The sequence below is a fragment of the Onychostoma macrolepis genome, chromosome 08 (genome assembly GCF_012432095.1).
Source record: "Onychostoma macrolepis isolate SWU-2019 chromosome 08, ASM1243209v1, whole genome shotgun sequence".
In the NCBI taxonomy this organism is placed as follows: domain Eukaryota; kingdom Metazoa; phylum Chordata; class Actinopteri; order Cypriniformes; family Cyprinidae; genus Onychostoma; species Onychostoma macrolepis.
In genome coordinates this window covers 24,998,545-25,024,914 of record NC_081162.1, presented here as the reverse complement: position 1 = coordinate 25,024,914, position 26,370 = coordinate 24,998,545, and the positions used below count along the sequence as shown (strand labels likewise).

Sequence of the window (26,370 nt, the reverse complement as noted above, 5' to 3'; positions counted from 1 at the left end):
CCCACAGTCTCTTTCAGCTCTTGCCATCAGGAAGACGGTACCGGAGCATCAGAGCCCGCTCTGCCAGACTGCTCAACAGTTTTTTCTCCCAGGCTGTGAGAGCCCTCAATTCCAATCACCTCACCCCCCTCTGAAACCTCATCCATAACTCTAGTTCCTGAAACCAGGATCCTCTCTCCCCCCATCCCCACAACACCACACCACACGCACCACTAGAAAACTGCTGGAAACCTCAAAAACATTATGCAATTCTGAGTGTGCTACACACAGGTGAGTGGGCTATACAAACGACCTGTGGAAAAACACACTCTTTCCTCTCCATATGCACCAGACACTTTTTTATAAACACTCCATGTTTCAAGAAAAACACTGTGCAATTCTGAGTGTGCTACACACAGGTGAGTGGGCTGGACAAACCACCTGTGGAAACATACTCTTTCTCTCTCTATATGCACCAGACACTTTCCTAAAAACCCTCCATGTTACAAGGACTTAATAAGATAATACAAAATGTTTACTTGTGAATGCACCACAAATCTTGTGTACTTCCTTCTTAACCTTAAATACCTCTATTGCACAATATCATGTACAGTTGTTGTTATTATGTAAGTAATTGTATAGTCTGTCTTAGGTTATGTGTATGTATAGTCAACTGTTTATAGTATATGTACAGTCAGATTACCGATTCAGTAAGTTAGCTATGTAGGTCTAAAAACTGTTCTTACATCTAGTGTTGTATGTTTATATTTATGCTTATTTATGTAGCACCGTGGTCCTGTGAGACATGACATTTTGTTCCACTGTATGTCCACACATGTAGCGGAATGACAATAAAGCTCGACTTGACTTGACTTCTAAATATGACCTGAACCATATGAGTACCATCCCAGAAAGCCTGACCCAGTTCCTCTTCAGGAACTCGAGCTGTGTCCAAGAACGCTAGGGGAACGCCTCCAGCGTGACCGCGCTCTGATACAAATGTAATCTGTCCAAAGGATGGGCGAGACGTCACGGGCGGGTGACGTAATGGCCAGGAGGCATAAAAGCACGTGCGGTGGAACCGGCGCCAGCTTTTGTCATTCAGCAACCGCTACTCTGTGTGGTGAGTCTTATTTAGTGTTGTTTGTCACTTGAAATAAGCTCCACAATGTCTAAAGTGCAGAGAAACTAGCACTTGGGCGAGAGCAGATCGCATTACAGGCTGTGTGTTTTTCACTAACAGTCCGTGTGTGGTCTGCTTGAGAGCTCTCGAGGGAGCTGACTGCCCACTTTGTGAGCGTTTGTCGCTGCGTATGCTTACTCTCAGAGGGCTCTCTTTGAGGAGGGAGCTTTCACCTGCGTTCCTTGCGTTACCGGCCCGCTTTCACCGAGGCGGAGCAGCGGCTGCGCTCGCGGGGATCGCAGATGGATCAGGTGGAGGGAATGAAGACGGGCGATCCCCTATCTTCTTCCTTCCCATCAGATCCAGCGCCCTCTCTCTGGGTTCGGAAGCCCCGCGGGTTCTTCCCCCCAGAGAGAGGGCTCGACGCTCCGCCTGTCTTTCTCCGAGGAGGTAGACGTGAAGGGCGTCGATGAGCTTTGTAAAATCGCAGTCTTTGCACGAGCATTGTTTGCACAAGCTTATTATGAACGAGGTTGTCATTATAGCAGTGTCCCTGCATAGGAACGGAGTTCGCGCTGTCAGCTCGAGAGAAAAAAGAAGAAAAAAAGGGCTGATCGTGCTGCTCCCCGCCGTATGATCTCGCGGTTCCGGTCCGCCGCTGCTGAGGCACGGCGGCGAATGAGATCGCGGGGATCGCACATAGATCTGGCGGACGGGTTGGAGACGGGTTCGCCCTCTCTCCACCTGCAATCCCCAGATCTAGCGCTCTCGCTCGGGGCTGGAAGCCCGCGGTGCGGTTCTTCCCCCTTTGAGTGAGAGCTCACTGTTGCAGTGCGCGTTGCCGAGGCGACGCGTGCATTATGTCATTCTCGTTCGTTTCATGAATCCTTTTCATATCAGACCGTATTTACTTGTCTGGTTGTTTTTCTCCATTTAATTCTGAGGAATTAAATTATCTATTTTATCTAACTAGGAGAAGTTAGATGTGTATGTGTAAAAGGAACCTAAGAAAACTTGGGATTTTCTCGAGTGAGAGCACAATGTTTTACTTCTCTTCCTCTGAGGAGGTTGATGTGGTCAGCAGGGGATGCTGGGCGGAGCAGCCCCAACCGTGTTCCAGCTCCTCATATAGGGAGCGTCACTTCTCGTACTCCCCAGTATGTTGGAGTCAGAGTGGCGCTCCTGGGCCGAGGCCTTCTAGCAGAAGGCGGATCTGCGGACCGTCACTCTCGCTGGATAGTCTTTGGCTAAAACATCCTGCTGCCTATGGCCCAGGACTTCTGAGGGCCAGCCCCTCTGGGGAAGAGTGGCATACACGGTGCCCGTCTCTCCTCAGTGCCCTCAGGAGATCGGTCTGCCAACCCTGCCACGTACGGTGTTCCAGGGCGCAGCGATCTCCAGCGAGCACACATCTCAGTTTCTTCCGCCCGGAAGCGTGGCGGAGCTGAGATGCTCGCCACCCTTCGGGGTCTCTAGAGCAGCTAGTTTGGCTTTCTCCTGCCGGTGTGCCGTTCAGGATACCGAACTAGCCGCTCTGATTATACCAGAGGCCAGTCTCCAGAGACTGGTTCCTTAGTAGGCACCTGGCGGTGTGGGAGCCCCTGCCAAGCGTGTCTCATTGGGTCCTGCGTTGCAGGCTCTGGTTCTACCAGTCTAGTCTTCCTAGAAGATGACGCGAGTCTGAGGACAGTCGCTTCAATAGGAGACTGCAATCCCCAGATCTAGCGCTCGCTCGGGGCGTGAAAACTACTGCCAAATGTGTCTCCATGGGACCTGCATACTGTAGAGAGAGGCTACAGAATCCAGTTTGGTTCTCCTCTGCCTCGTTTCAACGGGGTTAATCCCACTCTGGTGGGCCCCGAGCAGGTTCTGGTAATGGAACGAGAAGTAGAGTACTCTCTTGTCTCTGTTTACTCTTTGTCTCGCCCCTGTTATACCTGTTTGACACTGTTTGACCCTGCCTGTTATGACCACGTCTCTGCCTAATAAAAGTCTGCAAATGGATCCGCACGCCTCTCGTCTCGTCAGCCCCGTAACACATATAGTGCTACATCCTTAATAACAATAGATTAAATGTTTAGACCTCTACTGATGAGTAAATCTAGAGTGTGTCCACGATTGTGTGTGGGTCCATGCACATGCTGAATCAGGTCAAAAGTGTTTAAAACAGTAGACTAGAACATAAGGACTTCACAACATTTTTATAATAGTGCACTATTCACAACAAGAGCAGTGTTCACTTGTTTTGTTTATTGTTGATATGTATTGGAAATAATATATAAAATGTTGAAATATTTGGTTTTAGTTGACAAGGGATTAATACAATTATAATACAAACATTCTGAATAAAAATAATGTAGCAAGAAACATGATGTGATCATAAGTCCTATTCTAGCACAATACTTCCATCTGTAAAGCTGCTTTGAAATGATGTGTATTGAATAAATGCTACTTAACAGAGTATCTGCTCACAGTCTAAATATGCAGCAAATATCATATAACAAGAGTAACAAAGTCCCCATCTGTGAATCACAGAAGTGAAAGAACAGCAACTTATAAACTTTGTCTTTCAGTGTTTCTTTGATGTCTAAAGGGAACACATTTAATCAAATCCACTGTCTTGATAAACATCCCCCTACATCCTGTTACATACAAAGGTTCACTGTACTATGAAACATTCTGCAACATTCAAAAAAATCAAAACTTCCTCCCCAACAAAAACATAGCATTTACAGGAACAACAAAAATTACTTTTTCTAAAACTCTGCAATCAAATTACCAGTCCTAGTGAGCTGAATGTAAACCAGGGCTAAATAAATCAAAATAAAACTAAAATTCCAATATAGCTTTATGTGATTCTGTATTTAGATTACATCAAATACAGATAAAGCATTCAAACAAGATTACACATAAGGAGAAAAATATGGAGAAAATAACTAGTCATTTGAATGCAGGTACTATTGAGAGATACTACAGATCATATGTACACCGCAGTCATATCTTATATAATCTTGCATTTATAAGAGTATCCAGTAATATGACAATAGTCTAAAAGGTCTGTATTGTCTGTACTGTTACTGAAATCTACAGATGCAATAAAATAGTGTATAAAAATTGTATTTTGGAAGATTTCTTTCCAATTAGACTGAAATACAGTAATACCAGTAATACCCTTTCACACAGTAATACCAGTGAATTGCTGTAAAATTACCAGAACAAATTTACCGGTATATTTAAAAAAGGGCCTGTTCACACATGATCTCTTGACCAATTTACCGGTAATTTTTTTCCAGTAAAGTCTGTATGATTTATCTGTGGTGCCATGTGTGTTATGAAAAGCACTACACAAATCAATTTGACTTGACCTGATTGTGGTCCTGCAATGGTCATGGTAATTTTAACATGTTTCTTGCTTTTTAACCCAACACTTGATCATCATTTCATGAATTACTTAAAAATAAACATTGCTGAATCACTGAAAAAAAAAAAAACACATGCATCTCTCTTCATTAAAACTGTCTTTTCCCACAAGCTATTCTTGAAGTGGTAGTGCAATATTGATAGCAATAATAAGGCACAAAGTATAATTAGCTTCATTTATGCTGGAAAAAGTGACAATGACTACATTAAAAGATGCATATAGCACCTGGGGCCGGATTCACAAAACATTCTTAAGATTCGTCTTAACTGCTATTTTCTTCTTTAATTTGAACTTTTAAAAAAGAGTTACAAATATTTTGTATTCCCAAAGTTACTCTGTCAGAATGTTTTTTTTCCTTTCTTAAACTTGTTCTTAAGACAAAACTTTAAAAGAATTCAAATTCTTGAAAAGATTCTTCTTAAAAATCATTGCAAATAACTTCATAAAGTTTATGAAGAAGAAGAGAGACACTCTGACTCATAAATCAGAATGAACAGACAGCACTGTACATCTGACAAACACGATATCATTCATGAGTACTGGAAAAAAACACACACAACTGAATCATGTGTCAATGAATCATTCTGAATTAATCAGAATCAGAATCAGAATGAGCTTTATTGCCAGGTATGTTTACACATATGAGAAATTTGTTTTCATGACAGAAGCTTCCACGGTGCAACAGAATGACAGTGACAGGTCAAAAACACAGATAATAAAAGATTAAACAAAAAATAGATATAAATAAAGGGATATAAATATAAATAAAGTAAATAAGGAATAACAATATACAAATTGACAATTCAATTCAAGTTTATTTGTATAGCACTTTTCTTTGTATTGTACAATTGTATGTACAGGTATATTACAATAGACAGTTTTGTATGTACAGGTATATTATGTGCAAATTTGAAATGTAAGTATGAGTGTTACATAAATAAGTGTATAAGTGTATAAATGTGTGTTCCACAATTGTTGTCAAGTGTTCATGAGATGGATTGCCTGAGGGAAGAAACTGTTCCTGTGCCTGGTCGTTCTGGTGCTCAGAGCTCTGTAGCATCAACCAGACTGCAACAGTTCAAAAAGGGAGTGTGCTGGATGTGAGGGGTCCAGAGTGATTTTGCCAGCCCTTTTGCTCACTCTGGATGAGTACAGTTCTTGGAGAGTGGGGAGGGTTGTACCAATGATTCCGGACTACCCTCTGTAGTCTTCTGAGGTCAGATTTGGTAGCTGAGCTGAACCAGACAGTTATTGAAGTGCAGGACAGATTCAATGATGGCGGAGTAGAACTGTTTCAGCAACTTCCTCAGCTGGCGAAGAAAGTACACCCTCTGCTGGGCCTTTTTAACAATGAAGTCAATGTGACTGTCCCACTTCAGGTCCTGTGAGATGGTGGTGCCCAGGAACCTGAATGACTCCACTGTCGTTACAGTGCTGTTCGTGATGGTGAGTGGGGGGAGTGCAGGGGGGTTTCTCCTGAAGTCCACGATCATCTCCACTGTTTTGAGCTCCAGGTTGTTAAGACTGCACCAGACAGCCAGCTCCTTAACCTCTTGTCTGTAGGCAGACTTGTCACCGTCCTGAATGAGGCCGATCAGTGTGGTGTCGTCTGCAAACTTCAGGAGCTTGACAGAGGGGTCTTTAGAGGTGCAGTCATTGGTGTAGAGCAGGGGTCACCAAGTTCGGTCCTGGAGGGCCGTTGTCCTGCAGAGTTTAGCTCCAACCCTAATCAAACACACCTGAAGCAGCTAATCAATGTCTTACTGGGTATACTTGAAACTTCCAGGCAGGAGTGTTGAGGCAAGTTGGAGCTAAACTCTGCAGGACACCGGCCCTCCAGGAATAAGTTTGGTGACCCCTGGTGTAGAGTGCGTGAGTGTGTTTACAAACCTGTTGTCAAACCAAGAGAACATTTATTGACATTTAATGACTCTGTCCATATAAGGGATTTCCTGGAACAGCATAAGTTTTATTACTTCTGAAAGGCTTACTTGTGGAGTTTCTGCATGAGGGTGCCCTCTGGCTACGAGTATGAATAAAAACTCACTACTCACTAATGCTCACTGCACCCTATTTTAGGTAAAAATTGAAAAAATAACACTAATCTACTGATGTCAGAAAATAGTTGTATCTCTTTTATCAGCACAGATTGCATTTACACTTCTTGTTGGAATTTTCAGTGTGAACACACCACTCACATTTCAGCAGATCCAAACTATTTTATATATTCACACTGTACAATGAAAGAGATTCAAACATTTCTTTAATACTACAACTACAAAGCTGATCTTAAGGCACATTCAGAATATCACATAAATCATCATAAAGAAAATGGAGATGGATTTGATTCCAATCAACAACTCCAAATCAAGCTTAAATACAAAAACACACCAAAAAAAGAAAAGAAAATGCACATACGGCAGTGAAGCTGTACATGATATTAAAGATTAAACTGTAAACAATTATCAGTTTTCATACTGAAAGATATACAGATAAAGTACAAAATTGAGAGAAAATTACTGCCTGGTAATGTGTAATAAAATGAAGTTACTGTCATTTTGACACAGAAAACACCAAGTCACATCATTTGCATGACATTTATAACACTTATTTATATAGTTTTTATTTATTTTTTCATATTTTTATTCATAGTATTTATTCATTTATCACTCTCAGATCACCAGGAATATTATGTTTCTGCATGTTGATCAAATGAGTCAGGCACAGAGTATCTTTTATCTTAGTTTTAATGAATGCAGTGGTCATTAAGGGCTCCATATTTACAAGCACACAAATAAAATGTGTCTCTCAGCGTGGAGAACGTCGAGGTTTGAATCTGTCCCAGCCGGCTCTGTCCCTCCAGCTGTTCTCTGGGAGCAGCGAGTCCTTCAGTCTGTCTGGCAGTGGCAGGGCTTTCACCTTCTCCTCAAAGGGCCAGGGCCGCAGACAGTGGCGAATGAGTCTCCTGCAAAGGCATCTCAGTGTCAGCGGCCGCCTTTCTTGCTCCTCTAGCCTGCTGTAGAGCTCCAGCAGGGACTGATGGGCAGAGACCTGGTCCAGCGCGGGCAGTTGTGAGCGGGGAAAGAGGGGAGGAACGGCCGGAGAGCAGATCCTGGCCAGATCCAACAGCACTTCAGCTTTAGCTACAACATCAGCCGCTTCGGCAGCATCTAAAGCTTCCCGGAGAGCTTCAGTGAGACGCGTGAATATCAACTGCTGACCTGTCCAGTAGGAGGCGCTGTGGTGAGAGCAGAAGAAGGTAGCACCATGCTGGAGGAGAAGGGCGGTCAGGGGAAACAGCAAGTCGAAGTTCTCCAGACTGGTGTAGGTTAGTGAATGTTCCCACACTTCCCCGTCGGTGGCGTTCAAGCAGCAGCTGGGATCGGCGCCGTGGCTGATCAGAAGATGTGCCATCCGGGTACAGAAGTGCCCGATCTCCTTCGCATCCTCCGTGCTGCTGTCCAGAGCCTCCTTCACCAGGAACGTCAGCGAGGACATGGGGGTCTCGCCGTCATGTGTGGTGGCGTTCACATCTGCACCTGCAAGGGATTATAAAAACACGATTATAGCATTGACAACAAGCAATGAAAAATATTTTTAAACCCCATTAAAGAAATGTAAAAAAATAAATAAATAGCTGTGTTAAAAATAAAAAAAAATACAATAAATAAAAATATAATTCAAAATTAATCAAATAAAATAATGACTGTTTGTAAAATTAATTTTAATATAATTATGAATATAATTTCTAACATTTTATATTAAATATATATATAGATACCAAGAATATATATAGGTACCAAGGCTACCAAGATATATAAATATATATAACACATCCAATGTTTTTATAAAATTACCCCTCCACAAAATAAAATTAAAATGAATACACACACACACATATATATGCACATATACATGCATGTATATATATAGAGAGAGAGAGAGAGAGAGTTTTTAATTTTTATAACTGAAGGCTGTGAAAATTAACCTGCATTCTTAATCCTTTTGATCTTTTATTAAAAAAAAAAAAAAAAAAAATCACAAAAATCTAACCTTTCATTGGATAATAAGAGTATAAAATGGGGGGAAATATCATTATGAAATAAATGTTTTTCTATAATACGCGTTGGACATAATTATTGGTACCCTAAGAAATTATCTCTGAAGTATATTCCCATTCATATTCACAATTTTGAGCACTCCAGGGTGATTATGAACGTGAAATTATCCAGCCATGGCTTCCTGTTTCACAGAAATATAAATAGGACGGAAAACCCTCTTTGTGGACCACTGCCAAGTCAGCAGTCTTCCCCATTATTGTGGTTTCAAAGAACAAGAGATACCCAGAATTTATACTTTATGGATGGTCATTTAATGAAACTTAAATGTAAATTTTCTAATATTTTGAGATACTGATTTTTGACTTTCATGAGCTGTAAGCTCTAATCATCAAAATAAAAACAAAAAAAACTTTTGAAATGTTTTACTTTACATGTAATGAATCTAAAATATATGAAAGTTTCACTTTTTGAAATAAGTTACAAGAAAAAAAATTTTCACGATATTCTCATTTTTTGAGATGCACTTGTATGCATGTGTATATATATATATATATATATATATATATATATATATATATATATATATATATATATATATATATATATATATATATTATACAAATTAAACTTCTTCAACATTGCAATAATAACTATATAAAATCTTTGTTTAATATTTGAAAGAAATGCCATCTTCCATGGTGAAACCATTTTTAAAACACCTATTAATAAAAATTTCTGAATAAAACTGTTCTCTAGCAATGTCAGAGCTGATGTTTTACATGCACAGTGAAGCACCTCTTTCTAGAAGCAGCTGTATATTGTCCACATTATTGACCGTGAGTCCATCGCTGCTGGCTAGAGCATGAAGCAGTGCAGTTTTTCCTGTGAAAGAGCAAGCATGTGTAACATATAATAAGAAGCCATTCTATTATAACATTCTATTTTATTAGTTAATTTAGCTGAAATACCATTCTTGTCTTTTGAATTCACATCAGCACCCAAATCCAGAAGCACACGCAGACACGGCAGCTTGTCCACCTCCTCGCTGGCCAAATCAAGAGGGCTGCTTTCATGAATCTATTGCACAGACGAAAAAGCTAATACTTAAACTTTTTTTTTTTTTTTAATCCCTGTAATATATAAAATGGATATAAAATGTAGAAAATGTCTGTATTCAAAAAAAAAAAAAATTACAATTAATAAAAATCAATCAAACTGAAAATTTATGAAGCAACATAATTACATTTAAATAATTACATAAATTCTCACCCTGTCCCTCTTTTCGATTTCAGCTCCGTGAGATATCAGCATCTGCACCATGTCTGGCTTGTTCCTCAACACTGCGATGTGTAAGGGGTTGTAGTACGATACAGGGTCTGGATCCATAACAAGAAGTGTCTGATTATGTTTCCATGATTATAATGAGGCTTATCAGAATCACAAAATCATCCACAAACCTTCAAAGTTGAGATCAGCTCCGTAACGCAGAAGCACCTGTGCCGCGCCGACCAACCCGAGATCAGCCACTCGAAACAGAGAGTAACTGATTCCCTCCATGAAGACGGGAGACTGAGACTCTCTGTCCAGCAGCTCCACGAGAGCCCCAGAGAGTCTTTCTTCATCATCTTGCCTGTCAAATTCAGAATATCAAAATGAAGTTCATACAATTCTGTCATCATTGCAGTCTTTAAAACGCAGTTGGTTTGCTGACCTGTGCTGGTTTTCTCCTTCTACTCCCAGGACACGCATCACAGAATCCACCAGCGGCTGGTACTCGTACACGATCCTCCTGAAGCCGTGCAGGAAAGGCATAGTCTGTTCCCTTTGTGCCACGATCTCTGAGCGCTGTAAAACAGCACATACATGTAAACCATACACAAATCATGTTGTCAGACAGCAAAACATAACATGCATAACATTACACAATTTTATACAACACAGATCAATCTGTTTGTGGCAATTAAACAATGTTATAAATTCTTATGGAGCAATTATGGTATGTAGTAATGCATAAATATAGTAAGGCTTTAATTATAAGAAACGATCATTGAATCCATCTTCCATCTTTATTTGACCCTCTAACTTTAGCACTCTCTATTCTAATTCGATTTTATCTATTGGTCTTCTTTTTATTAAAAAAAACCAAACAAACAAACAAAAAAAAACACACATTTGACCCTCTATCAATTGCATATTTATTCTCTAACCTAGCTTTTCTTGAAAAACTAACACTAGCTTTCTTTTTCTATTCTATATATATATATATATATATATATATATATAGAAAAAAAAATTTTTTTTTCTATATTCTAGCAACTCGTTTTCTTTAAAAAATATAAATAAATAAATAAATAAAAAACCTTTCTACGTGTACTGCATTAGGCTAACCGAGGCTTGTCATAGCACTTTCATGTTGTTGCTCTTTTGTTGGTTTTGAATGCTTCTAATGTCCTCATTTGTAAGTCGCTTTGGATAAAAGCGTCTGCTAAATGACTAAATGTAAATGAATCCTCTTTTGAGTTTTTAAATAATGCACATTCAGAAGAGAGACTCAGTTTATCAGATGGACCACACCTCTGAAAGAGCGGTATATTCACATGAATGAAAATATATATTAATTTAACACCTTATAAGGTGTCTTTAAAATTATAACGTCTGAATTAGGAGAAAATAAACCCAAGAAGCAGATTTATTCATTTTGTTTGTTGTTTTATGTGGTGGGATCTTTACTTGCCTGCTAACTGTCTACCGCTTTCTTTATGATTCATGCATAATCAAAGCTCCCGGAAATCTTTTTAACATAAATATATTTAATAATTTGCGTTTTATTCTTATGTTTGTTATTCCTTTAGCTTACCCACTGTAGAACCGGAAGTAGTTCCTCCCACATGTTACAGTGAAATTAAAGTAATGTTTCTTTTCAAAATAAAAGCACACGCAGAAACGTCGGCTGATTAATAATTAATGAACGTTCATTTCAAAATAAAAGCCTTTATATATAAAAACAGCAACGAGATTTAGTCTTTCATGTGAATCAAGTCTCACTCTCAAGTCACCAAAAATCATATTTACAATCAAAAATACTTAAGATACATTAAAGAAATATTGCAAACTGTATTAACACAGGTTAAAGTTTAATAATATTATTCACTTGAGGAGGCCTATTCATATTCAAATTTGAAATACAACTAGGTTTTCATCAAACATGTGCTTCAATCTTTAAAAGTGAAAAATATACATCCAAAAAATACAAAATATGAAGGAAAATAGAAAGATCAAATGTGGCTTAATTCAGTTAGTGTGATTAAATTTATTGAGTTCAACAAGGCATAAATACAGTAGTGTTATTGTGCAAGCGAACGCAACTTCAGTGACACACAGACTCAACGTTCTCATTCTCACACACGCACTCACTAAGACACACAATGCACAAAGGTGAACAAAGTATTATATTAACATCTCCTCTCTTAAGTTGCACATTTATGACCACAAAGCACTAGTGAATTCCACAAACAAGCGCCAAGTCCCACAAAACCAAAAACAGAAACATCAGCCCTAAAACAAAGATAAGACACAAGTTTCTTTCATGGTCCACATGATTTAGTTCAGACTCACTCAAAACACAACAGTCATCTTGACATTTACAGTAGGGGTTTCATTGCACATGATTCAAGCCAGCCTGCACGGAAGATGCTGTTGCCAAGGTAGCGAAAGCTTGCAGTTGCCGTGGTTACTTCTGCTCCCGTCTCCAGATGATCACCATTCCGGTGGCGTCAGAGGAGGCCAGCAGGCTTTCGTCGCAGTTGAAGCTCACGTCCAGGACGGGCCCGCTGTGGCCCTGCAGCTTGTTAACGATGGCCTTAGTGTTGCGCTCGACGTCGAAAAAGTAGACGCACGCATCCTCACTGCCGGTGACTGCATAAGGGAAAGAACAGGATTCACTTACTTTGGCTTTGTTCCAAAACATAGTGAGCTGCCTACATAGGCAACATCCTAACTGAAAAGAAACCTCATAAGTGATTGTGACCATTCAAACAGAAATTGATTGATTTCAAAAGTTTGCCATTAACATGATGCTAATCTAAAAACAAATGATTCAAAAGATTTTTTAATGAATTAATTTGATCAAAAGACATTTATAATGTTATAAAAGATTTCTATTTTGAATAATTGTTGTTATTTTGAACTTAATATTCAAAGAATCAAGAAAATCAAATATGAAGCAGCACAACTCTTTTCAACATCAACAATAAGAAATTATTATTTACTTGAGCAGCAAATCAGCATATTATGCTGAGCATGCGGAACTGTTTCATATGCTGCAACGATTGTGATATGACGTCATGCAGTGCAGCGTCTTTTTAAAAACTTCAATTCAACACAACAATTTATAATACATCTAAAATGTAAAAATATACAATCTACTCCACTTTCCTGCAGTGCTGCAGTTTTAATTTTGTGTTCTTTTAATTCAGTTACGAGGTCATGCTGTGACGTATCGATCTGCTGTTGGTCACACAGCTTCACGTGATGCAAATTCACAGGTCAGAGTTCACCAAGCTCGAACTTTGGCATGCAGCGAAATACGAAACTTTTTGCACGAACTTGTATTTGCGGTCTGACGCATTTGCACGTATGAATGGAAGTAAATGGAACGAAAAGTGCAGTCTGCAGCCCCTTTAGAATGAATTCTGAAGGATCATGTGACACTGAAGTAATGATGCTGAAAATTTAGTGTTGCATCACAGAAACAAACTACATTTTAAAATATATTTAAATTGTATTTTTGTTCAAATAAATGCAGCCTTTGTAAGCACAAGTGACTTCTTTCAAAAACATTTAAAAATCATGCCAACCCAAAACTTTTGAATAGTGAATATATAACACACAGAACAGACAGAAATTGCCCGTAATATGATGATTGCGGTCTTACCAACACAGGCTCCCTGTCTGAAGGACATGAGAGGACAGAAGATGCTGTGCAGCGGTTGGGATCCGTGTTGAATGGGGAAACTCCTCTTCAGCTGTAGAGTCCCCTCATTATCCACGACCCTGTCGACACCAGTTCCACGATGATCAATAATCATCTCAGTCAAGAGAAAGTGACGATCTGAGTTGCTGTAAGTGCATTCTAACCTGTAGAGCTGTAGTTTGTTGACACAGGCGTTGACGAGCAGCGACGGATCCCTTGCCTCTCGACTGATCCACGAGCGGGCTGAGATGCTGGAGATAGGGCTGCCCTCATTCACCACCAGTCTCTTAGCTTTGGTCAGTTTTCCTGTGGAAAAAGAACCTCAGCTTTACAACATAGTAACTATACTCTCATCTATATTATGTTGTCCTGATTTTCCACTCATGCTTTATGCAAGAAAATATCTTTGTACTGTACCTGTGGCCATGTCAAAGAGGAAGGAGAAAATGCTTCCCCTGTCATCACCAGCCCACAGGATTCTCCCCGGAGCATCAAACGAGAGAGAAAGCACTCGACCGGTGAGTTTACTGGAGCCTCCTTTCACTTTCTTCCCAGTGGAGATGTTCACCACCTGGAGGTGGTGTTTACTGTTGCCAACCTGGGGACGGACAACAAAGGACACATTTGATGCATCATATCAACTGAAAACACTTCACAGCAAAATCATCATGCAATAGATGGGATTCAGGGTAGGATATGTGTAACAGATGTTTAAAGACTTTTTTTTTTTTCAAAATTTAAACATAAAATAACTAGAAAAATAAACAATGTGTTTTGGTTTTGGTTAAAGCTGCAATCAATAATTTTTGTTTATAATGCAGCATTGTATAAAAGCAAATATTTAGATTACAGATGTTACTGAGTGAGTGAATATTATTTTAAAATATATTTTCAGAAGTACAATGAATTTCTGTTGGGTTTATTACCCCGAAAAGCCTGACATAAGAAATAATTATTAAATTATTTGTTTAGACGAAATCTAAAAAAAAAAAAAAAGTTTGCCTGTGTGTTTTTTTTGGGGGTTTTTTGAATATCATATTGATACTTTTCTGGCTCATATAGTATGATATAGTTTTTCAGTGGTCCAGTTCAATCAAAATGTGCAATTGTGATTTCTGACATTTATTTATGATTTTTTTTATATTTATATTTTAGTTTTAAGGCCAAAAAGTAAGATGGCATTCTGGGCCCATATTCACAAAACATCTTAAGGTTAAAAGTAGCTCATAACTTGCCAATTTAGGAGAAAATCTTAAAAATAATGGGTGTGTCAGTCCTAAATTTAGGACTCCTAAATTTTTGCTCTAAGAGTATTTCACAAAGCGTTTTAGCACTAAAACAAGCTCTTAAATCTGTGAAACATTAGAAGTAGTGAAGAGGACTCCTAAGTTAATAAGACCAAACCCCAAACTAGCCTAAAATGGCTGTTGCCGGCAATCTGTCTTGGAATGTAAACATTTTAGAAACATTTGACAATAACGAGCTTTTATAACGAGCCTTTCCAACTATCCCAACTCCAAATTTTTAATTTTTAAATTTAATTTTTAAAAATTCAAATTCTGTTTTATTTTATATTTTACTGTATGTTATGATTGCTTTGTACAGCTCTCAGTGTAAGCTGAATTTAAATGTGCTCTATAAATAAAATTTACTTACTTCATTAACCAGTTGGGCAAGAAGTAACTGTAACTGTAGCTGTTCTTTCGTCCAGTTTAGTTTTCTTTTATGTTTGCATGTCTTACTATCAGCCATGATTATTCTACTCTGTTAATTAAAAGGCTGTTTATATGCATATTCACTAATTGTTTATGTGAAGCATACCTGTAAGAGGCTGACAGTTAGCTGAACATATGACACTTGCATTTTAAAATCTTTTTTTGAATGTGGCAACATTTTTACTTTTTAACCTTTATTTGAATATGGCAACATAATATTGTTCTCTACAATATTTCTATGAATAAATCTCTGACAGAGACTCCTCCCCTATCAGCCAATCACTTTGCGCATAGTTAGTAAGCATGCTGACATCACCCATACCAACGAGGTCAATCCCACCCTTACTCTGAGCTTAAGACTTCTCTCTATTCCTTAGTAAAAGTTTGTCTCAGCAGCTTTGTGAATAGGTTTTAAGAGAAAACTCTTAGTTAAAAACTTTTACTTTTACTATTTAGGAGAACTCTTAGTGGTAAGATAAAATGTTTTGTGAATAAGGGCCCTGATTTTGATACATATAATAGTACAGCAGACTGATGCATATAAATATCACTTGTCACTCTATATCTCCTAATAATGTCCAATTGTAACATGATTTTTAAATGCTTAGTTTTATGATCAAAGCTCTGCAGTTTCAAAACATTTAATGCAAGGCAATACAATGATGACTGCAATTTATTTTGTGTTCACAATGCATGTTATGAATTAATCAAACTCAAAGCACCTCCTGAGATTGTCTGAGTTTAGTTGGAGTGTTCACATTTAAGACAAAATTGCTTTAAAAGCCACATAGAAAAAGAAAGTATAAAAGATATAATCAAACCATCAATTGCATTTCTTGTCAAATGTCATTCAGATATATTTTATAGGTCCACCACGGTGGTTGGTGGGTAAGTAAAATTTCCCATCACTGCACACAAATTACTCTTTTTGGCTGGTGGCGCGTGTTAATTTCACACCCTAATAGGATTACTGAAAGGGCTGATGGTATTTGTCACAGCTGTCTGCAGTGTTTCATCAGCATAAACAATTCCATATACTCTATCCCATTCTAACTTTATATTCACCTAAAAAATACTCATTGTGGTTTCTACAAAAATATTTAGTGGCTTAGCTATTTTCAAAATATAACAATAATAAGAAATTTTTCTTGAGCAGCAAATCAGCATATTAGATTGATTTCTGAAGGATCGGTTGATGCTGAAGACGAGAGTAATGATGCTGAAAATTCAGTTTTGCGTCACAGAAATAAATGACATTTTAAAATACATTAAAACAGGAAAAATTTATTCACAATTTCACAATATTACTCTTTTTTTACTGTATTTTGATGAAATTAGAGCATAAGAGACTTCCTTCAAAAACATATAAGAATTTTACTGAGCTGAACTTAAATGGTAGTGTACACAGGAAACAAAAATGGCTGGCATTTGGACTCACCACAGTCAGGTTGTTGTTCATGGGCTGAAAAGTGCAGCACAGCAGCTCACTGCCCTCGGGGTCGGACACCTCTCGGATGCAGCGTCCATCCTCTGTGTTCCAGATACGCAGAGTGCCGTCTTTTGACGTGGACACAATGATGTCATTGCTGAGCGACCAGGCGAAGTCAGTCACGGGACCAGCGTGGCCTTTTAGTGTCACCTTTACAGTTGGTGGAGGCGGGGACAACGTCATGATTGACAATGTCCCATCCAACGAGCAGCAGGCAAGGAGGTGTTTATCATCATTGGCAAACTGTAATCGAGGAACTGAGGAGATAAAATAGTAAAAGGTTAAAATGAGAGGGTAAAACAACAGTTCAGAGCCAGGACTGACAGACGGCTACTTTCAAACATTTACGTGCATGCACTGAAGCAGGCTAGTGATAATGCAACTGCACAGGAAAAGGATTAAAAGCACTTCTTGGTCAAAATGCTGGTCTTGATGAAGCATTCATCTAAATATGGTTATGTCTAAGGTGCAGGTTGGATGTATACCAAAGTTTCAGATCTGTCATTTAGCAGATGTGGCAAAGCAAAAATTAAACAAAAATATTAATCAAACAATATTTTTTAAAAAGAAGAAATCCAGTCACTGCTTTTTTTCAGTTTGGCTGATAAATGAAAGTGAAAGTGACGTGAAACGTGGCTAAGTATGGTGTCCCATACTCGGAATTTGTGCTCTGCATTTAATCCATGCATTTAACCCAGTGTACACACACACAGCAGTTGGCAGCCTTTTTTTTTTCTTTGCTGTGGTGCCCGGGAGCAATTAGGGTTCGGCTTACCCAAAGGCACCTCAGATGTGGTTAATGAAGACTTTTATGTAGAAAAAAGTTATATTATTATAAATCTATATATATATATTAGGGGTGTCAACGTTAACGTGTTAACGCATGCGATTAATCAAAAAAATTTAACGCGTTAATATTTTTTTAACGCAGATTAATCGTTTGATAAGGTTTGACCCCAACTTCTTCCCGTCATCGCAGCGCGGAAGGTCATCTATCATTGTGTGATGAGGGTACAGCACAGTGTTGCCAGGGTAACGGCACAAGTGGGCTATTTTGAAAATACAGTCACAGGAAAAAATTACAGAGCCGTGGGCTGCAGTTTTTTCTGCTACTTTTTTAATGTACCGCGGCCGCTCAAAGTGTATATAGACAAATAAAAATTAAAATAGATCCTTTTACTAATGTGTATTATACTTGGAATGTATCCCTGGCAACTTAAGAACGGAGAGGCGGTTGTAACATCAAACAACGTGAGTTTCAGCAGAGCATACATGCTTTTACACAGCAGAAATAAACATGACAACAGCCACTATAGATTATATAAGATAATAAACACATGATTACGATAGGATATGGTCTGTATGTGATTTTCTTGAGATTGAATGTGTACATCTGAAATGCTAATTTGTGCAGCGATATAAAAGGCTATAAATAGCATATTTTAACGACAGTAAACAACCAAATTCTACATGTGATCGCAAAAGGAAGTTATTACAAACACTCGATGGTGGCTTGAAGTTAGTTCTGAGTAAAAGTGTACTATTAATCTCATAAATTGTCTTATGAAGCATGATGCTAATGTTAGCTCTAATGCAGCTGCAGAACAGGTCCAATTCTTCTTCATAATGCATTTTGTCATAATAGGCTACTTCATAAGGTCGCAAGAAATGTTTTGTTTTATTTATTTAGAAATACTTTTGATAATAGTTGGGTAAATGTATACTGGGATTGAAGCGATGTGGCTTGGTAAACGTTTTATTGCCAGTTTAAAGGCTGATAATGGCTGAATAAAAACAAAAGAATAATGCTAAATGAATAATAAGGATTATGTCTCATACCTGGCGGAAGTGTGAAAGGTTCTGTTTCCTTAAACTAATTTGTCATGCATTTCTTTATTTCAACACATTTACAGGTAAATCCTAGTATTTTAAATTTGCGATTAATCATGATTAATCACAGCCCGTAACTGTGATTAACACGATTAAATTTTTTAATCGATTGACAGCACTAATATATATATATATATATATATATTCTATAATAGGATTCAGGTCTCAACAGAATAAGCTTTTCACTCGCATTTGCGACTAAAAATAGATGAGTGCAAACTGTAAAATGAGCATGTGTGTCAAAGTCCTCGTGGGTTCTTTAATGTATAATTGAATAATTTAAATTTTGTTTGTGGTGAAAATAACAGTACGCTTTCGTCAGTTATTTTACCTATGGATCAATGCATTTCTTAGATTTCTGCTCATTCGAAATCGGATACAGATGAAGTAGGACTGTAAGATTACATTTGTTTGAATGCATTATTGAGAGAGCGATTGCTTGTGAATAAGTGTTGTAGTACTTGTTTAAATCATGCTTTCAGCAGAAAATATTCAGTATCTAGAAGGAACAAACAAATTCCTTGAGAACTATCATAGCCTTCACATTCTTTCTGATTTGGGTGATCCTTCTCTATCAAGCTAGCTAAATATGTTTAACATGAATTCTTGCTAAATATGCCGTTATATTACAGGCTGTTGGCATGAATTGTACTCGGAATGGAGCGGTGGTGGAGCGAGTGAAAACCACGATGCTCCGACTTTTAAAAAAATCCACTGCGTACTCTGATTGTGAGTAACTGTTGCTGTCATGACAGATCTATTTCAGAACCAGCTGCTATCAAAATAATCTGGTTGCGGGCGCGGGCCAGGTATTATTGCTGGCGGGCCAGTTTTCGCCTGTTGCCAACCACTGGTCTAAAGTATAAATCTGTATATTTATTTTGTCATTATTTTTTCATACTGCTTCATTTTCAAATGATTTATTTCTAATTTAGTAAGTATTATGTTGATAAATCTGTGGCATGCAGCATTTGTTATTTACTATTTTTTAATTAAATAGGCTTTGTATTGACATTCACCCTGCTCTTTAAGGTACTGGGCCCGGTTGCATGAAAGCCCTTAAGCTAAGAAATCCCTTAGTTATAAGGTTAAGGGAACCCTTAGTGAAACTTGGGTTGCAAGAAAAATTCTAAGAGTCAACTTAAAGGAACCTTAAGGCTGTCATTAAGTATTCCCCTGAATTATCTAAGTGTTCCCTTAAGCGTTGCTACAAAGTCCTTATTAACTATTTCACCTTGATAAATTTAAGGGACCAAAACAGCTCCCTTAAATCATCTTAATCTCAATATTTTTAAGATTTTTAAATGTAACACTTAAGACATTTTTTAAGACCTGCACAAATAAAATATCATATAAGCATAGTAGGGCAATGACTATGGTAACATATTAAACTGTAAAATGACTGTAAAATGCATGACTTACAGGTTTTCACAAAACAAAACAAAAAATGTATATAATTTAAGAAAATGGATGAGTTGTATCAATTATTATATTAACTTAAAACAATTATAATTAATCAATTATTAGCCTACATTAATTAAATAACAATATAAATGTAATGTATGCCTTAACTGTTTAACTTTTTATAATGCATTATCTTCTTGTCGATCCACCTGTTCACATTTACAACTCCGCGTGTTTGCAGCATCAAAACATGGGTTAATTTTCACATTTGTTAACATTTCCACCATTGTTCAGCAGGAGGCGCTTTCACTTTAGAAACAAAGCGGTTTCCATGGGTTTAACGACTGTACACAAAACAGCGCAGAAACAGGCAGCGCTCGTTTATTTGTTCGTGTTTTAGTTGGTTAGGTTTATATTTCGTTATGTTCTGTTTATTGTCATACATATACATATCTATGTTTATTGTGAGATGTAGTAACTATAGCAACCGCGGCGCCCATTGCCGTATGTTGCCAGGAACTATCGTTAAATGCTTAGTATAAACACTTAGGTAAGGGTGACAGTTAAGACGTTTGTTGCAACGCTCTTAAAGAAATCCCTTGCCTCAGAGAATTTTTTCCCCTCAGGGATACTCCAAAGTCAAATTACTTAAGGACTTTCATGCAACCAGGCCCTGACCATCAATTAAAAAAAAAAAACTCGTATAGAAAAACTCGTATAGACTAGAGTAATTTTTTGGTCACCACCCTTAGTCATGTCATTAACAGCTCACTCACCAGCTGAGTCGACATGCTGGTCAAAGATGTGGTGCATGCCGGCAAAAGCGTAGTTCTCACTGAGGGTGGTGTCACCTGCCATGGCCCGACTGGCTTCTGCCACCGAGGTGGGCACCAGACTACCTGGAGGCCTAGCACATAAGATAAAACCAGAGAATTATTCATACACAGTGCAAAATACGGTAATAACACCCAGAATTATATTTGCTTAATGAAATCCAATAATGGTTTCTTACTAATTTTGGGATGCTGATTCAACAAATAGTACCTGTTTTGCTTAAGCATGTCACACTTTCTCACAAAACATTATGCATTTCATAACATTTGTCAGATGAAGAAGTTAGTGGGCTTTACCTTTCATCATACACCACCCTGTTCATCTGGGCTTGCAGCTGGTATGAACCACGACTTACTGATCTCCGGTGGCCTCTGGCACCCTGAGCCCTGGGATCCTCCTCGAAGTCCTTATTGAAAGACAGAAAAGAGGATAAAAAAGACCACGAAAAGAGAAAAGCAGGCAGTAATGAAGGATGATTTAGCACTACAGCAACATAAAGCCCATCATGCTCGCAAACTACATGCACTGCAGCTCTCACACAACACAATGACCTGGATCTGGATTGCTATTTATATCAAGGACTATATAGATGTTCTATCTTGCCCTCTGTCTGTGTTTTTGTGGGGCATATTTCAGCCCAGAACTCCTTATCCGCATTTCTCGAACCCTTTTCCCTGTTTCTGAATGCACCTAACCTCCATGCGATCCAGTGTGGTGCGGGAACTGCGCACACTGCTGGCTCTGAAGCTGCTCTGCTCTGACAGAGGCCCGTAACGCAGGGCGAGCAACTGACTGCGCAGACGCAGATACTGCCTGCGCAGCCCCGGCTCAAAGCCACACTTGGCATTCTCGCGGAGCAGCTGGCTGCGCCGGCGGATGTACTGCGTGCGGAACTGGGGGAACGTAGGTGTGCGGTAAGCATTGTACCTGAGAAAAAAAACAAAAAGAAGCAGAAAGACAGAAAATAAAGAATAATATAACACATGATTAGGCTCTACACATGTCAAAAACGTACATATAAATACATGGAGTCCTGCTCCAATGACAATCATGCACACACCTTGCGTCCACTGCCAGCACCTGCTGCCAAACAGCAGCCATGAGATCCACAATCACAGAGAGATGCAGGAAACACAAGAGCTGCAGGAGACACAAATACACTTTTATAGACATTAAATATATAAATAAAAAACACAAATATATATAAAAACAACTAAAGATGTCAAAACATTATTTGTATCATTCAGTTCAGTTGAGATATGATACAAGTTTTCATAAAATAACACTAATAACACTAAATATAAACAATAAATGCAATTAACAATTTAATTGAAAGGTTTTCAAACTTTTTGAAGTTAAGGACCCCCAAATATGGCGATTCCCTTATGAGAGACTCTAAATATAATAAATATGTATTTACAAATATAAAGGCAGCTGCATATTTTATGTGCAAAATCCATTTATATAGTGTAAGGAAACTATTCTATGTTATATTATTAAGAATAAAGCAAATTAAATAATTGTTTCACAAATGAAATATTTGGATTTTGCATTGTCATTTTACTAAAACAAAATGTTAAAATGTTATCTGGAAAGATTTACGTTTAATTAACTTGACAACGTTCATAAAATTACTTTTAGAAAAAATAATATTATATATATAAAAACATATTTATGAGAAAAAAAAGTGAAATTGTGTCTTGATTTCTTTGGAAAGCAGAATGAAATGACTATGACAAAAAAAAAATACGTTAAACGTATTTCATTAATACCTTAAATGCACACATTAACAGTACTAAAACATATTTTGTAAACAAATAAACCTTATTAATCCAGTTTAATGTACAAATAGTACAAGCATCCAACACACTAGCACAATGCAACATGACTAACGTAAGCACAACGTTTATAAGAAATATATAATAACACAATGATTCATATTTATAAACAAATAATTTATTTTTGACGCATTAGCCACAGTTAGCAGAGATGCTAACAACAACAGCCGTTACACACCGATTAACAATCCTCCTAAAAAACCGTGTCAGTCAGCCTGTGGCTATAATATTTCGCTAATAACAATTTCTGAATGGGTTAAACTTACTGAAACGTAATGTCATGTATAATTTTGTATCTAAAGGACACCTACCGTGCGAGACTCTCACCGGTTCATACTGTCTGAAGGGACTGGTGTGATCACGTGACCGACCCGCCCTTCCAACAGCTGATCTGCATATCATTGACGTCACCGCAGCGCGTGTAATTAAGACTGTCCGATGATTTGTATGATGTTGAAGATGGACAGGTCATGCTGTGTCACTTGGCCACGAAAATTGATGTTTACATGTAGGTACAGTAAACAGCAGTGTTTTCCTTACATTTAGAATCAGTCAATATAGCCTACCATCAGAAAAGTCAATATGTATCTCAAGTTCAACAGACAAATGTCTCATGAGAAATATCACAAACTACAAATATCCATATTAATATACAAACACATATTTAAATATGTAACTAAACATTTAAATCAGGGATTCCATTATTTTCTAAATCATATTTAGCCTATTTTTAACAAGTATTTTATATATTTATATTATTAACACATTTTTTTATTTGATTTGATTTGTGCCAGGTTTAGATATGTCTAAACATTTTGCTTTGTGCATGTCAATACTATTCTTAGTCAAATAATGAAGATACAACATTGTCTTGGTAAAACTAACATAATTCATCAGAAGTGTAGATCAGAGTCTTGTGACCTGAAAGATCGCTCTAAATTTCAAACTGGAATATCAACATTTCAGATCTCAAAAATTAGTAAGTATATCTGTGTTGAGGGAAAGGCTGTGGGAGCGAACTATTGATCTGTGTTCAGCAAAATATAAGGATTAACTGTACAAAAGCTACATACACATCCATGATTTCACCTGAGCTCAGCAGAGGCCCATGGAAGGACAGTGCAGAGGCACAGCTGACGGGGCTCTTTGCTTGTTCCTGATGCTCTTTCCCGAAGGGGGCCCGTACATGGAGTCATTCAGTGGCCGGGACCATAAATGAGGGCCTCGCCATCGGCTCAGCACTGCTTATTCTAAAAGGACACAAGGACTTGGGAGCGCAGCCAAAATGCCTGGAACAAAAGGTAGATATTGAAGCAAAGCATGAAATATGCAGATTTTTTTTAATGATTTCATATGATATGCAAAACTGCTGTGATAATAATATTAGTAGATTAAACCAGGCATGCAAAAAGTAATGTTCTGAATGTTTTAACAATTAACAGGTAACAAGGCGGACAAGAAATCCACCACCAAGGTAAAAATTGCCCACAGCAGACTCACTGCACATATTGGAAAGTTAACGCATGCATAATTCATAAAGCCTTCTCAAAATTAGTCACTGTCAGTTATGGCTAATGTTCTGGCAAGGTTCTCTCAAATGAACGTTCGTTGTCTGGGCTTTTAATAACAACTGTTATTAATAACAAGTTTTTATCAACTTTTTATTTATTTTTCTACATAACATTATAACATCCATTGGCTTTTAATAACTTTTAATAACAAAACGTCAACAAAAAAACAAACAAACAAAAAAATATTTATGAAAAGTTTTATTAAACGTTACTACTTGTTTCAGGATGTTCAGAGAACATTAAAAAGAACCGTTTCTATAATGTTTGCACAGTTTTCTTAAAACAAATTTTTATTCTCTGGGTTAACTGAGATCTTGAAACATTCTTCCAGTAACATTCACAGAATGTTCATCTAAAGTTTCCTGGTCTTTAATAATGTGCACAGAAATACATTGTTCGTGGAACGTCTTTTCTGAAACATTTTTTAAATGATATTTCTTACTACTTGTTTCAGAATGTTCAGAGAACATTCAAAAGTAGCTTTCATATAATGTTTGCAAAATGATGAATGGAACATTCCGAAATAACGTTTTAATTAACATTAGCAAAACATTCTTAAATAATGTTTTTGTTAGCTGCAATAAATTAGATCTTTAAATGTTCTTCCAGTAATATTACAACATTCATTTAAAGTTGTTGGTCTTTAATGTTCACACAAAAACGGTATTTATACATCATTCATGGAAAGTTGTTTTCTGCAACATTTTTTTTCAACATTCTTTCAGAATTCAAAAGAAACATTCTTTTAATGTTTGCACAATGATAAATAGGACATTCTCTCAAATTTCTCTAACATTCACTTAACCAAGAATAAATGTTTTAAATAGGCCTATATTAAATAACGGTCATTTGAAATATTCAGAGAACATTCAGACATAACGTTTTCATAACTTAATAGGAACATTAGCAAAACGCTATTAGAAAATAGAAACTGAGATGTTTAAATGCTTTCTTTTGAAATTTAATTTTATTCATTTATTTATTTTTCCCTGTAGCAACCTCACAGTCCTAAGGAACAGCCGAAGAAAGGTGATCAGAAAGGAGATGACGCCAAAAAGCAAGGAGGTAAATACTGACAAGAGCATAGAAGACACGAGTGAAAAAAGGCATTTCAGATGCATGAAATACAAGCAAAAATGACACTGCAAATATCTGAAATGTAAAATGCTTTTTATGGCTTATGAAAGTAAATGTTTGACTCACAAATAAAGATTTGCTTGATTGATTACAATAGAATAAAGTGTCAAACGATATTTAGTGTGTGGGAGAAACACTATACGTTATCTTGACGCAAATGAGAGAGAAGATTGCACATTTCTTGCTCTCAGGGACAAGTGGATTTAATTGCACTTGCTGTATGTTTCCAGTCAAGGTATCTGTCTCTGTGTCTTCCCCAAGCAGGAGAGCCGAAGGGAGAGAAGCAATAATTTCCAGGCCTTCGTGAAGCTGGCTCTGGAGACTCTCCTGGGCTCTTGTCGACGCAAGCATGGGGGCCCACAGGGAAGGCAGGGCTAAGGTTTGCTCCTCCCGCCACCCAGCCAATCACCGGCATCCATTTGACCGTCGCTAGACAGAGCTTGGCCTAAGCCTCCGTAGTCTGTCCCTTCTGTACCTCCTCACATGGGTTTCACGTTTGAATAGCACTGGTGATTTGCTCATTTGAAGTTGGGTCAATATAAAGACTCCAGAGACTCTGTGACCCCGCCCTCATCTGTTCATTTGACTCCGCCCATGTCATAGATCTCAACTGTGCTGTACATAAATGAACTGATTTACAAATAAACATGATTTCATACACTTGCCATAATTTGACATTTTGACTGATTTTTAAATCAGATTATTTATTTATTTACACACACAATACTATTCAAAAGTTTGTGGCCATTAAGAGTTTTAAATGTCTTTGAAAGTAGTCTCATGCTCAATAAGGCTTCATTATTTTGATTACAATAGCTAATATTTCATAATATTATAATTTAATATTAATATTGCAATTTATATTATAATTTAGTATTATTATTTATCATTTGTATTATAATTTAAAATAACCGTTTTCAATTTTTATATATTTAA

The 26,370-nt window shown here is 37.5% G+C and overlaps 2 protein-coding genes across 3 annotated transcripts; both read right to left on the bottom strand.

The window, feature by feature from the left end:
* Positions 1-7,252: 7,252 nt before the first annotated feature.
* On the bottom strand, positions 7,253-11,532 carry asb6 (ankyrin repeat and SOCS box containing 6). The gene is made up of 7 exons (XM_058785558.1): positions 11,442-11,532; positions 10,296-10,429; positions 10,042-10,214; positions 9,854-9,960; positions 9,553-9,661; positions 9,380-9,466; positions 7,253-8,062 (listed from the first exon to the last, which is right to left on the bottom strand). Exons 1-7 carry the CDS (start codon positions 11,472-11,474, stop codon positions 7,332-7,334), a joined length of 1,374 nt encoding a protein of 457 aa, XP_058641541.1. The 5' UTR covers positions 11,475-11,532; the 3' UTR covers positions 7,253-7,331.
* A 342-nt stretch (positions 11,533-11,874) lies between these two features.
* On the bottom strand, positions 11,875-23,115 carry wdr13 (WD repeat domain 13). 2 transcript variants are annotated; one of them, XM_058785556.1, is made up of 10 exons: positions 23,038-23,115; positions 21,949-22,028; positions 21,584-21,815; positions 21,185-21,294; positions 20,831-20,961; positions 16,710-17,017; positions 13,974-14,154; positions 13,721-13,862; positions 13,518-13,636; positions 11,875-12,499 (listed from the first exon to the last, which is right to left on the bottom strand). In XM_058785556.1, the coding sequence occupies exons 2-10, from the start codon at positions 21,987-21,989 to the stop codon at positions 12,315-12,317; spliced, it is 1,449 nt and encodes a 482-aa protein (XP_058641539.1). In that variant the 5' UTR covers positions 21,990-22,028; positions 23,038-23,115; the 3' UTR covers positions 11,875-12,314. The 2 variants fall into 2 exon arrangements, with proteins under 2 accessions (XP_058641539.1, XP_058641540.1); XM_058785557.1 differs by lacking the exons at positions 21,949-22,028; positions 23,038-23,115 and having other exon boundaries at positions 21,492-21,724.
* Between the last annotated feature and the right edge of the window lie 3,255 nt (positions 23,116-26,370).